This window comes from Balaenoptera musculus, chromosome 13, assembly GCF_009873245.2.
Source record: "Balaenoptera musculus isolate JJ_BM4_2016_0621 chromosome 13, mBalMus1.pri.v3, whole genome shotgun sequence".
Taxonomy (NCBI): Eukaryota; Metazoa; Chordata; class Mammalia; order Artiodactyla; family Balaenopteridae; genus Balaenoptera; species Balaenoptera musculus.
In genome coordinates, this window is record NC_045797.1 from 629,843 (window position 1) to 644,016 (window position 14,174).

Consider the following 14,174-nt stretch of genomic DNA (forward strand, 5'->3'; position numbering starts at 1 on the left):
TAAGAGCCAGCATCTCATCATCTAAAAATAATGGTTAACATTTTGGCGTATTTTCTTCATGTCACGTTCTATGTATAAAGAAGTTTCATGTTTCCAAAGATGAGTAAGTATACTGCTATACATTAAACATACTATTAATGTTGTATACATACTACATATGTATGTTTCCAATTAACATGTTGAAATGCGTGTGGTAAACACATTCTTCTATCATAGCTTACGCAACCATACCCCAAAATTTACTTACTTAGTTTTTCGTCCAAGTTATGCGTATCTTTTTGAATGAAGTTTTATCCACACTTGAGACTATTTCCATACTACAGGTTCCCAGAAATGGCAGAGTAAAAAGATCAAATTCTTCAAACTGATCTTCCAAAAAGCCATAGCAATGCCAACTGCCACCAGCAATGCATCAATGTACCTGTTTCACCAACCTCACCAGTACTGTATAAATCTTGTTATTCTTCACCCATCAAAGAACTATTTCATCTTAATTTTACATATTTACCCATATTTTCATTATGTACCAGGACACACCTCCATGTGAAATACAACAAAGTCTCACTGAAATGTCAACTGCATGCAAAACTGGGAGTGGATTACCTGAAAGGCTATGAGATAGCACAACACAGCCAGCTCAGAGAGCGCTCGCCACTGCACGTCACTATGCTGACCCATCTTCAAAAGCAGAGAACCAGCATGCATGTAGAAATGTCCTCTCACTTCGAAGAAAGTAGCTGAGAGTTCATCATTTCCACCCACACAAGGTTTCACAGACTGAAGAGCACTATCAAAACTGTAATATTAAAGTAATAAACATGCATTAAACTACTGCATTGTGAATAATCAGTTTCATTATTTAATTCAAAATAAAATTAATAAAACAATTTATTTCAAGCTTCATCTTCCACATTCTCTCAATAATCCATATTCTGTTTTATGAATTACAAATCATCTAGTGCTTATTGTTATTCCACACACTTCTTATACTTCAAGCTTAACCTCTAGAATGTCTTATTCCAAAACATCTTCTCCATATGGTTTTGTTATTTAATTCAAAGTTGAAATTTCTCAAATTAAACATGCCATTTTCAAATTATAAGTAAATAACTAAAATATGTGCATTATCAATGCCATAACTGCTCTTCTTACTATATACATAACTACAGAGTTAAATAAATTATATTTCTCACTATTATTTGTAATCTATGTACTAATTAATGCTTTTGAATCCTAATGGTTCTCAGAATCTTCATTTTGTAAGAAAATCAAAAGCAAACACAATAGAAATGTGAAGGATGATTTTAAAGTAGATTATAAGAAATCTGAACAACAGATATTTCTTCTAGCAGGTGAGTTCCTGGAACCCCTAGAGCAGGGGTCCCCAAACCCAGGCCTCGTGCCGATACAGGTCTGCAGCCTGTTAGGAGCCGGGCCGCACGGCAGGAGGGGAGCGAAGCTGCATCACTGCCTGAACCGCCCCCCAACCCCACCCTCCCCGTCCCCGCCCCCGCCCCACCCCCAGTCCCTGGAAAAAACTGTCTTCCACGAAACCAGTCCCTGACGCCAAAAGGGTTGGGGACCGCTGCCCTAGAGGGTCTTAACACCCCTCCTAGGGATCCATGAAGTTAAAACTTTTTTTTAGTACTACTAAAAAATTGTCTCTTTCTCCTGCATTTCCTCATGTAACGAAGTCTTTAAGTATATAACCACACCAAAATAAAAAAAACAAAAAAACCTAAATATTTTCTAAAATGATCTAAAAGTTCAATTTAGTTTTTTTTGGATACTCCCTTACCCTACCCATGTTAAGACACTAAGTACTTCCTCAAGAAAACCACCTCTACACTTCAGTGAAAAGAATTACTTTTCAGACAAATGGAGAGTGTAAACCAGGGAACGTCAAACTTTTCCTATAAAGGGCCACATACTAACGTGGCTTTGCAGGCACACCACCTCTGCCGCAAGTGCTCAGTTCTACCACTGCAGTGTGTACGCAGCCACACATAACACACAACAATGAGCACGGCTGTGTCCAGGAGAGCTTTATTCATACAATCAGGCTGTAAGCCTTGTTTAAGCCCACAAGCTCTAGTCAACCCCTACTCTAAACTAACACAAGTGATGTTTCTGTTCAGTGGAATTTATTTTAATCAAGTGGAGATACTGGTCCTCAAAATTAAAACGTGGAAAACAGAAAAATCATGTATTATATTTTAGTTATCTTGTTTCTAAGCTAAAACACTGTTTTCTGAAATATCAGTCACGTTAACAGCTTATACTAGAATATCTGACAAATGAAGTTTATTCTCTGATTTTCAATCAAGATTGTATCATTTTTTTTGAAACAAAATATGGAACAGCAGTTAGAACATTCATTTTCAGGCTCAACTCTTTATTAAGTATGTCAAAACTAAATATTTAACTATAACTTAATAAAGCCTAAGCAGTAATACAGTTCTCTAGAAATCAAAGTCACACAAAACCAATTACAATATCCCCACAAAAGAAGATTCCTACTAAGTAGTTCATTATGTTAACTATTACCTCTGGATATATTACAGAAAAAATAATGCCATTAAGATGTTTAGACCAATGAACGGAATTACCACAAACAGAAAAGCTGTAGTTGACACCGAAGTACTCTTTCTGTAGGTCAACATACCTCTCCAGTAATTCCCTGCTCTCGTGCACATCTCTCGTGGACAGCGTGAGAAGCATAAGGTTAGCATAGGCTAGAAGTAAGTCCTGATTGGTTGCTCGCCAGTTACTTTTATCAGACTCCAAACACTGTGAAGATTCCAGATATTCCTATTTTGCAAAAAGAACTCCAAGTTACAAAACTTTATCATGTGTTACAAAACTGAGTGCTTTATGCCTACAAATTCCTTTGCCCATTCCTATGCTGTAAAACCATGTCGATTTTAAATCAGCCTATAAAAACAAAAAGTATATAAACGTATTTCTCATATTTATTTCTCCAATCCACCCATTATAAATTGAAATCATGCTAGTAAATATCTCATTTCACAGTTGCTATACATAAATGAAAGAAATTTAGGTCTTGGAAGGCAGCGCTTAAATACAAAGGGATATATGGTAACTGTCCATAAAGAAGTGTGAGACCCAACAGTTTTTACCCACCTTAAGGGTCTGTACAACACAGGAATTCCACTCTAAACTTGAACGCAAGGCTGTGTTTCTCTCTGCCTGGTGGCAGTGGGCCACAGCATCCTTCAGTCTATTGTTCGAGCGATACAGCTCTACTAGTCGGATGTTCATGTGGACATCATCAGGTCTTGCATAAAGTTCTGACTGAATCAAGTCGAAAAGTTTATTCCATCCATCTTCACCTTTACAATCTAAAAGTTGCTCCTATTTTTAAAGAACCGTGAATTAGAGAAACATCTGTGCAACTTCAAACACATCATGGCTCCTAGGAGCATCATCCCACTGCGTCTGGCTTTACTAAATTCCCACTCTACATACCTCATTAGCCCCTCAGAGTCACTTCCAGCCCAGAAGCTAAACCTCAAGAAATGTACGTGGGGAGAAACACCTGGGATGACACAGCAGCAGTGGCTGCCCATGCTCACCTCAGAGTGCGCCAGGACGACCGGCCCGCGTCCCTGCACACTCCGGGCAATACCAGAAGCCTAGCCTCCCAGGAACCGTTGCCATCAGGGTCCTCACCCTCAATGTGCTCTGCATCTCCCTAAGGCTGACCCATCCCTGCCCCTTCTGCTCCCACTGTGGAGCTCCTACTGCTCTGCTATCTTCTCAAAGTCTTCACCTTCTGGCCTTTCTGAATGGGGTCCCATTCCAAGACAGCTGCCATCACTTCTCTGCTAGCCTACGCACAAGTAGAGGAGGTGGGGGTCTCCCGGCGTCACCACCAGACCATGTCCCCGCCCCACCCCCACATCCCTGCTCCTAACTGTTTTCTAAAGGACTTGCTATCCGGCTACTCCTCCAGGTCCCCCCTCATCAGTAACTGGAATAGAACCGTCCTCCTTTATCCCTAACAACTGCCACTGTCCGTGGCAACTGAGAAGTGCACAAGACACATAATAGCCTGGCCATTCTGCTCTTTAACGACCTCATCTCCACTGCTCCACACTCCAGCCTCAGCCATCCATTTGGCAAAATCTGTATTTTGATCAAAGCGCTCAGACCGCCACACCCTCTCATTTTCCCACCTCACTGGGGCTCACATACCCTCACTGCCACACCTCTTTGCCTCTACCACATGAAAAGCGTTCAGTACACTGACATCACCAAGTTTTAATTTTCCATGAAATACACACATACACTTTCCTTCCATGTCAAGCTGAAATGCCACAGTCCCAATATCCACAATTACTCCTTACTTACAGATGCCTTCAATTAACTCCCTCCACCTTTCCTGGAGACCCCGCCACCTGCTTTCTCTGCGCCCATACACTAACAGATGAACAAGTGAGTGCAGGGCGTTCGGGAATTTGGGAAATCACAAGCAAGCTAATTGGTTTACTTGCACAATCTCAAACTGCCAAACTGGTAATGCCTAGAAAAAATAAAGCCCTACTTTACTTCTAATAAACGCACTTTCTCCATTCCCTGAAGAGTTCACTTCATACTCCTCTTTCCTCCAACCCTCACTTTCAACTTATGATCACACCTCATCCCCCGCGGAGAAAATGGAAGCCATCACCTCTAAGCTCCACTCTACCTTCCTGCACTCACCTCCCCACCCTGCCGCCTCGCAGACCATGCTCGCCATTAGTGCCCTTTCTCTCTCACCAATCTCTCTCCTCCTGGATAAGTTCTGTAACTTACACTTGGTGTGTCTATAACTGCAAAAAAGCCCTAGACTTCAATTATATGTTTAAAAATAAGTAAGTAAAAGATCAACACCATTACGGATGCTTTTCAAAAATTCTACTCTTGGGACTTCCCTGGTGGCGCAATAGTTAAGACTCCGCGCTCCCAATGCAGGGGGCCCAGGTTTGATCCCTGGTCAGGGAACTAGATCCCACATGCATGCTGCAACTAAGAGTTCGCACGCCACAACTAAGGAGCTGGCGAGCTGCAACTAAAGGAGCCTGCCAGCCACAACTAAGGAGCCCGTGAGCCGCAACTAAGACCCGGTGCAACCAAATACGTAAATAAATAAATATTAAAAAAAAAAAATTCTGCTCCCATACCCAAGAGAAAAAGCTCTCTCATTAATAATATTGAGTAGTTTTGTTCATTAAAGAAATGCCAAAAAACTATTTACTGTAAGTAAGCCTCAAATTTTAGGAGAAATAGAATTACTTTGCTAAATAGTTAACAAATCTCATGGATTTCTATTCCAAAAGATGGGGGGGAAAATCTGACATAAGATTTAGTTTTAGACAACACTGTCTTTAAAGAGTCATTAAAGAAAATCAGGATGCTTCAGAAACATTTAGCTTTTGGTTATACTGCAAGAAGAATAATCCCCTCCCATTTATACATGGTCCGTAATGTCACAATGGAATGGACTGTCATGGCCAATAAGGAAATTATGTTTGAGGCATAAAACAAAGATAATAAGGTAAAGAAATCTACACACTGAAACCTAACATTTTAGATTAATATTTAAAATCCAGGTGCTTATCACAGGGAGAAAAACTTAATGTTACTAGTATTTATCTCTAGGGGCTTTTAAAACACCTCTGATTTAAAAATCTGTGCACAATTGCTCATACCAGATTTGTAATAGGTAAAAATTGGAAACAACTGAAATTTCCCTCAAAAGTAAATGGTTAAACTGTGGAACACACCCATATGACGCAATACTACTCAGCAATAAAAGGAAGGAACCAACTACTGACTGATACACACAACCTGAATGGGTCTCAAGGGCATTGTACAGAATGAAAAAAGCCAACCTCAAAAGGTCACCCGATGCCTGATTCTATTTACACAACATTTTTAAATTACAAAATTATAAAGACAGAACAAATTCACAGTTGGCAGAAGTTAAGGACGATGGGAAGGAGAGGTGGATGTGACCACAGAAGGGCAAGCATGAAAGACGCCCTGTGGTGATGGGGCAGTTCTGTCTCTTGACTGCAGTGCTGGTTATGCAAATCTACACACGTGATGAGATGAACAAGAACTGAACACACGCTGCACCAACGCCAAAATCCTGGTGTGATATTGTATTATAGTTACATTAAGAGGTAACCACTGGGGAGAGCTGGATGAAGTAAACTCAGGACCTCTCTGTACAATCTTTGCAACTTCCTGAGAAAAATCTATAATTATTTCAAAATAAAAAAGTTTTAAAAATTCTATCGGACACATGTATAAGTCGGGATGGAGGGGGTCCTGTTAAAAACAATGTACACTGGGACTTCCCTGGCGGTCCAGTGGTTAGTACTCAGCACTCTCACTGCCGGGGCCCGGGGTTCGATCCCTGGTCGGGGAACTAAGATCCTACAAGCCACCCAATATATTGGTTATGACCCAACATACACGTAAAATTGTTTGCCTAGTATATTTGGAAAGACTTTCTCCAGAAGAATCACTTAATAAACTATATTTCACTCAGTAAAGAATAACAAGCATAATGAGTTAATATATTAGCAACAAGTTTCTATCATTTTTAGAAATTACCTATAACATGTTAGAGAAACTGTCTTTTAACTTTTGCTTGAAAACCTCACAATCCCATAACACAGTCCTTTCCAAATTTAGATAACAGTTCTTTAAAAACTTTATAACTCTAAACTGTCACCCTATGGGTAATTTTCACCCAATGAAGCAAAAATTTCATATCAGATAGAAGTCAGTTTAATCTTAGCTCCACCATCTAGCTAACAAACCGTAAAATCCCTAAAATATTAATCATTCCAAAGGGTAAATGAGATGCCATGTGTGAAGCAAACTCGTGCCTAATGAAACAGCATATTGTGATAACGTACGTACCGTGAAATGGCCTCCACAATAAGTTAACGTCCATCACCTCACCCAGCTACAATTACTTTTTCTTGTGATGAAAACTTTTAAGATCCACTCTTAGCAACTTTCAAATGCACAGTGCAGTACTGTTCCCTATAGTCACAAGCTGTACTTCACATCCCCAGAACTTATTTATCTTGTAACTGAAGGTTTGTACCCCTGTGACCCCCTTCACCCATTTCCCACACTCCCCATCCCCACACACACCGGTTTAAAGGTTACTACTGAAATCATTTAAACTCCAAATATTAGAAATAGCTGTGTCTTAAGTTCTCCCCAACTGCTTTTATTATATGCTTTCTTTTGCTTAATTTTTTACCTTTAGTTTATAAATTGCAGGACTTCCTGGAAAAAGTTTAGCTGCTCTTTCAACCCAGTATTTAGTTCTTCCATCACTAACATCATTTTTACAGAGCAATTCTGCAATCTTCAACACAAGATCTTTTTGTGTTGGGTTTAATTCCACTGAACGCTGATATCAAAAAAGAATTAAGAAATTAGTAGGATTCCTAAAGTCCATACACTCATACACAAAAATTAAAAGTTTATCAAGTGACTCTATTAAAACTCTATTTCTAAATGACAGCATGTTATTTCAAGGCTGTTAAAGTGTCTGCAAGTTTTCTGAAGATGAATTAAAAAAATTATCTTTTTATTTGGTAAACGCAAAACAGAAAAGGAAGGGAGGGAGGGAGGGAACCACACACATAAGAACAGCATTTCTGATCATGGTAAACTTGAAATTTATAGGTGTTAATCTTCTTTTACAATCGCTAATCTCTTAATGATAAAATACAGCATTCTTTGGGCTAACTACTTTAAAATCTGTTTCAAGCTGTTTCACTTAATAGTACGATGATACCAGTGCCTGTTTTCAAGACATCCATAAAATATATTTGAATTATTTATTACATAAATTAATCTGGGCATTATGTGTGTTTGGCTGTGCGAAGGCTATGTTTTAATCTTATATAGTTTACCTTATAACATTCAACCGCTTTCTCTATGTTTTCCTCCACTTCGTAAAGAAGGCCGAGAAATCTGTGAGCTTTGGGATCCCTTTCTTGCACATTAATGTATGTAGATATATATCTGTTTAAAAATAATAATAATATAAAAACAATCTTTAAATTATCACATTTAGAACTGCATTTAACTGAGAGAATATGCTGAGAGAATATCTTAAGCCAAGCAACCACTAAACTAACATATTGTTATTCTAATTGTTGACTACCACTGTTTACTTAAAGTAGAATATGCAGATAACTGAAAAGCATCCACAGAAAGAAAGAGATAATACTTAAACACAAGCACACGTACAAAGTTGACAACATACTCATTTTACCATTAAATGGTACATTTACCAAATTTTTTTTTCTAGTGCTACCCATTCTTAAGACATGAACACATAAATTACTTTTTTTCTATTATTACATTTTGGTAATAGCACTAAGTTTTGCACAGAAATTAGAAAGTGATTACAATATATCTTTGAACTATCATAATGCAAAACACTAAAGAGCAACAATTTCCAAATAACAACTAAGGGAATGTATTCACCTTTTAAACAAGAAAATAACATGTAACGGGACTGTACCCAGCTAAAACAGCACAGAAGAAAAATCACTCACTACACCACCAAATGCCAGTTACTTCCATTCCTTAACTCAAGTGACAACTAAAAATAAGCATATTCTAGGCCCAGTGAATGTTATCACAGGAGATATTAGACCAAAGATCAACACTGGAGGAAAAAGTGTCATATTAATAAGGAACAGGGTTAACAGCTTCAATGCTGCTAGTTAAATAAAGGCGCTAACACTTTCCTTATCAGAATTTTCATCTTCCCATCAATGCCTTTAATAGCCTGCCTCCCTCAGAATTTCCAACTTTAAGCCACTATAAATCAGGAAATCAGACCACCAAGCTTCTTGGTTCTATGGTGAGACAAAGCCTCACAGGATCACCTATCCAGTCAATTAAAGATCTTTTACACAAGCTATTCTCCTGCTCAGAAATTAGTTTAATTTTGTATTCACTGTCATTTTTTTCCAGCTGATAAAAGCAGCAGATATCTAACCAGGAAGAAATTAAAATATAGGCATGGTTCTCTTTTTATTCTAACCCAGGACAATCTTTAGAGAAAGTTTAATGCCAAACGATTTCTTGTCCCAGGTGTAAACAAGCAGCAGGCATGCAGAAAGTATCATTCTAGACTCAACCTGCATATGGAATCCAGACTAGTTCTTATCACCAATCTGAGTGATGAATCCCTTATTTCCAGGACACACTTAGGAAGAACTGCTTAAAAACGTGTACTTAACCATTTCAAAGAAGAACATGAGGTTAAAGCACCGGTTTTAGAAAATTAAGGCATGTTTATGGTTTGGTACTTACTTTTTAGCAAGATCATATTCTTTAGCTTCGTAATACAGCTTTGCAAAATAGAATCCTTTCATTGACTTCTAAAAAAAATTAAGAATTCTTTTATTTATCATATTTTGAATTCTGCATATTTTTCACAAGAGCTAAAATCTGTCCTAGCAAGGTTAATATTAATATATTTGATTTCTGTTCACTTAAAAGATTTAAAAAAATTGCCTGTAGAAATGCACATGTTCTAAAAGTCCTGAGTGCATGTTTTCTAATTTTCATGAAACAAAAAAATAAATTTAAGAACATCAAGACAAGATGACATCAGAAATTAAGAATTTATATCAGCAAGAAACCTTAGAAACCGTGTGGTGCCCCTCTCTCACTTTACAGATAAGTAAACAGACAGAAGCCCACTTTTCTAGGGAAGGAGAGGTACACGAGAGACTTCACTTCTCCTGCCACGTGTAAGCCTTTATGGGGAGTACCGAAGTGCTTCAGACCCATTAAGGCACTGGGGATTCCCTGGTCCAGTTACTGACCGCTCCACAGATCATTATTCTACACTCAAGGAGCTGAAGAGGCAGAAATAAAAATGGAACTCTTCTGGTAATAATCCAAGTCCACACCCTGGCTCTTTTATTTCTATAAGCTCCGAAGTCCAGCCTGCTGGGACACACCAGATGATGTTACACACATGTGATAACAGTACACAGCCATCAAGCATCTTATTTTTGAAAGCTATATAAGGACACAGAAAAACAAAAATCAACATACTAAGTGAAAAAGCAGCCTACAGAGCAATGTTTTCATTGACTGATTTTATTCCTAAAAATACAGGTGTTAGATTTGTTCGCTGTGCCTGCTATTCACCAGGCACCATTCTGGGACCTGGGGAATGGGCAGGAAATTAAGTCTGTCTTCATGCACGAAGCCTGCAGTTCAGGAAGGGTGACAAGCACAGAAGCAGGAGAGAGTGCTATTTTACCGTATTTCACCAATTATGTACAGTGCCCTGCATTTTCACAAGGCTACAATCAGATTCAGCTCACGGAGCACAGGCACCCTAAGGCTGTGCCTGTCCAACTGGCAGAGCCCCAGGAGTAGGTCCTAAGTCCTCTTCCCTCTCAGAGCATCGCATCTGGGATACATAATCCATCTCACCCATGACTATGCTGACTCTCAAATGTGTATCTCTGGCTCTCAGCTCTCCTGAGCTCCAAACTTGTGTGTAAAATAGTAAGACCTGTTAGTTCTACCTTCTGTGTCACCTCAATCCATCCATTTCTCTACATCTCTACTGCTGCTACCAAAGTACAAGCCTGCTATGATCTCTCTGTGGGACTACCAAAACGACTAATTCCTTCCTGTTTCCCTCCCAAAATTAATTCGCCAAAACATAAGACAAACCACATTGTGCCTTTCTTTAAAATTTTAAATCCCTTTATGGCTTTCATTACACTTTGAAAATACCCATATTTCTCACCAAAGACTAGCATGACATGGCACCTGCCCAGCTCTACAACTTTACTTCATCTGCCCCTTGCATACTATGGTCTAGCCTGTGACTAACACCAGAATGCACCTCTCCAACTGGGGCAGCCCTGAGGAGTCTCACTGCTTAATTAAAAGAGGCAACTGTAGGTATTGATGTGATGTGATTTCTGCCCAGTACATCCAATGTCAGAGTAAAGAAATTCAATGAAGGTAATAAATGGCAGAGTAACTATGAGTCTCTTAAGGTAGTCAAATGCCTTATCATCTAATTATAGAGACGTACGAATTAACAACCAAGATTCTCACTAACCTAGTCAAACAACAGCTAAGGGGCAGTGAGTTTGAGAGGATCAGCTGACAAGGAGGACCATGTTAAGCATGACTCACGTCTGGCACATAAACGGATATGAAAAGTACAGTGAGTGGAAAGCCCTCAGTGCCACTCACCTCCCTCCCCTCTACACCTTGGGGAGGCAGAGCTGGGTCCAGTACACCTGCCAAAAGCATAACACAAGTATATCCATCACATTAAAAGAGCAAAAGAAATAAACCACAAGATCATCTCAAATGCCACCAAAAGAAAAAAAGCATGTGACAAAATTCAACACCCGGGCTTCCCCGGTGGCGCAGTGGATATGAATCCGCCTGCCAACGCAGGGGACACAGGTTCAAGCCCTGGTCCGGGAAGATCCCACATGCCACGGAGCAACTAAGCCCGTGTGCCACAACTACTGAGCCTGCGCTCTAGAGCCCGCAAGCCACAACTACTGCAGCCCGCACGCCTAGAGCCCGCACTCCTCAACAAGACAAGCCACCACACCGCAACAAAAAGTAGCTCCCGCTCGCTGCAACTAGAGAAAGCCCACACGCAGCAACAAAGACCCAATGCAGCCAAAAATAAATTAATTAATTTAAAAGAAAAAAAAGGAATACATCATACGAAACTAAACCAAAAAAATAGAGCAATTATTATTTACTCTAGGAAAAATAAAACTACACAATAAAGGTGACTTAAAGGCAAAACTATTTACCTTACCATAATTATATAAACACTAGATATTCATTTAACTAAAATTTACAAGAACAGAACTGAAAAAAGGAGGGGAAAAGTAAATACATCCGTGGACAGGTCTGGAGGAAAGGTGAAAGCCAGTAGAAAGTGTCTAAAATGAGGAACAGGAAATAAAGAAATAAAACTACAGTTGACCCTTGAACAAAGCAAGGGTTGGGGCACTGACCCTCTGCCCAGTTCAAAATCCACATATACTTACAGTCAGGCCTCTGTATACACACTCGGTTCCTCCAGAACCTTGGCTCCTCCATATCCAAGTTTCCACACCCTCAGATTCAACCAACCATGGATCGCACAGTACTCTAGTACATATTTATTGAAAATAAACCCACATATAAGTGGACCTGTGCTGTTCAAACCTGTTTTGTTCAAGGGTCAACTGTACACATGTATGTTATTCAGAAGTATGAAGTACAGATGTTAACGGTAGAACAAACACCTAAGAGCTGTCAAGCTGCCTCTAAAGAGCAGGAAATCAGGGGTGCAGAATAAAAAGCCAACTAGACAGAAAACTAGGAAAACTAAATAGAAGCCATCTGGAAAAAAAAAATTGAAGAAACATTAAGTGACATTTTCAACAAGAACAAAAGCAGACGTAAAGGAGTAGAAAATGGCAGAACAAAAGATGAGGTGAACAAATGAAAGCACAGTGGAAGCCTGGGAAGACAGGAGACTATGGACCCATCATGGCACCTAGAACTTGGACATCCTAGAAAGCCTGGTCTGTTCACATATGGCCAGTCTCTGCCAAACTGGCTACCAAGTAGATACTAATCTCTTCCTACTCTTCACAGTTGCTGTCTCTGCTCACTCCAGCATCTCCCTCCCAACCTGTCCACAGCGCCCTGTTTTGTCATTTCACTGAGACCCAAGTTTATAGAATTACTGTCACATGTTCCAAAGTTATGCACTTGCTAATCAATATTCCACTGAAGGCCCCAGGTTCTAAAATCAATGATTTCTCCTTGTCTGAAAAAAAAATCTGATTAAAATACTCTTTATAAATGCAAAAGAAGTGACAATAATAACCAATCCTTAAAGTTTTGTCCCCTTATTTACTTGACGGAAAAGCTCCTTAGTTCGAAGAACATTCTAACTCCTGTCTAGACAGTGGTTCTTACTCTTTTGAGAGCCAGGGTCCCCACTTAGAATTTCATAAAAGCTCTCAACTTGCTTTAGAAAAAAAAGTTATACTGGTTTCAGGGGTACAGGAACGTTCAGTGAGGTTCTGGGACCACATGTGTATTCATGACTACGGCAGCAGCTGGGAATTACAATCTGTATGTAGGCACCTGGTCCCCTCCTCCGGAGAGATGGGCTGTCCGCCACTCCACTGGTTCTAAAAGAAACTAAACCACAACCACTGCCAAGATCCTGCCAAAATCCTGCCGAGCCACCTGTCTCCCCCGGACAAGTATCTTTCATCTCTCCAGGTCTCACTATCCACAGGGTCGTAGGCAGTAACACAACATACGCCTAATATGTGGCTAAAGACACAATTACGGTGCCATTATATTCATGACTGTCACTCGGTTTTCGGTTTTTAACTTCCTCATGCATCTTTATTCACATAGGCCCCTGCCCAGAACACCTTGAACGACCGTGCCTTTAACAGCCACATCTGAGTGCTCACCAAACGCGCCGAGCACTGCCCCTCAATGTTTAACAAAGACCCGCCTAAAACTCCTGTCAATACCCTAACTCTACCCTACTAATGAAGTAAGCTACACTGGCCTCAAACCCCACAGCGTGTGCATGGCAGAGTTGCGATTCGACCCCGGGCACCGACCAGGGATCCGACCAGCGACTGTCGGATCCACGGTGCACCCAGCTCGCTATCTGCCCCCAAGGATGGGAAGTACCCCGAGAGGCGTCGCCGGCAGGCCACAAAGTCTGCCCCAAACACAAGGCCCGGGAGGAAATTCACAACCCCCCAGGGCTCCGCTGAAAAACAAAATGCCGGTAAAAGGAAGTGTGAGGGGCGGCGGGGTGTGAGGGGCGGCGGGGTGTGAGGGGCGGCGGGGTGTGAGGGGCGGCGGGGCGGCCGGGCGGCCGGGCCTCGGCGCGGAGCCCGAGCCGTGGGCGCAGCGGGGCCGCCTCCCTGGCCGCCCGGGCGCCGGGAACGAAGAGGAGAGGAAGTGAAACAGAAAAAAAAGGAGAAGAAAGAAGAAAAAGCGCCAACGCCCGCCGCCCACCGCCCGCCCCGCCGCCGGCCGCGCCTCAACGCGAGCCATGGCGCCGCCGCCCGCGGGCCCGCCCG

At 40.9% G+C, this 14,174-nt stretch overlaps 1 protein-coding gene across 3 annotated transcripts in view; it reads right to left on the reverse strand.

Annotated features, from left to right (window-relative positions):
• LOC118905994 (E3 SUMO-protein ligase RanBP2) overlaps positions 1-14,174 on the reverse strand; it is a 55,073-nt gene that overhangs the window by 40,689 nt on the left and 210 nt on the right. For all 3 annotated transcript variants that reach the window (XM_036873132.1, XM_036873134.1, XM_036873133.1), the window contains exons 2-7: positions 9,370-9,437; positions 7,953-8,064; positions 7,292-7,444; positions 3,145-3,375; positions 2,666-2,811; positions 604-796 (exon numbers count right to left, since the gene is read on the reverse strand). In XM_036873132.1, the coding sequence (XP_036729027.1) occupies positions 604-796; positions 2,666-2,811; positions 3,145-3,375; positions 7,292-7,444; positions 7,953-8,064; positions 9,370-9,437 (903 nt within the window). The remainder of the gene's footprint in view (positions 1-603; positions 797-2,665; positions 2,812-3,144; positions 3,376-7,291; positions 7,445-7,952; positions 8,065-9,369; positions 9,438-14,174) is intronic.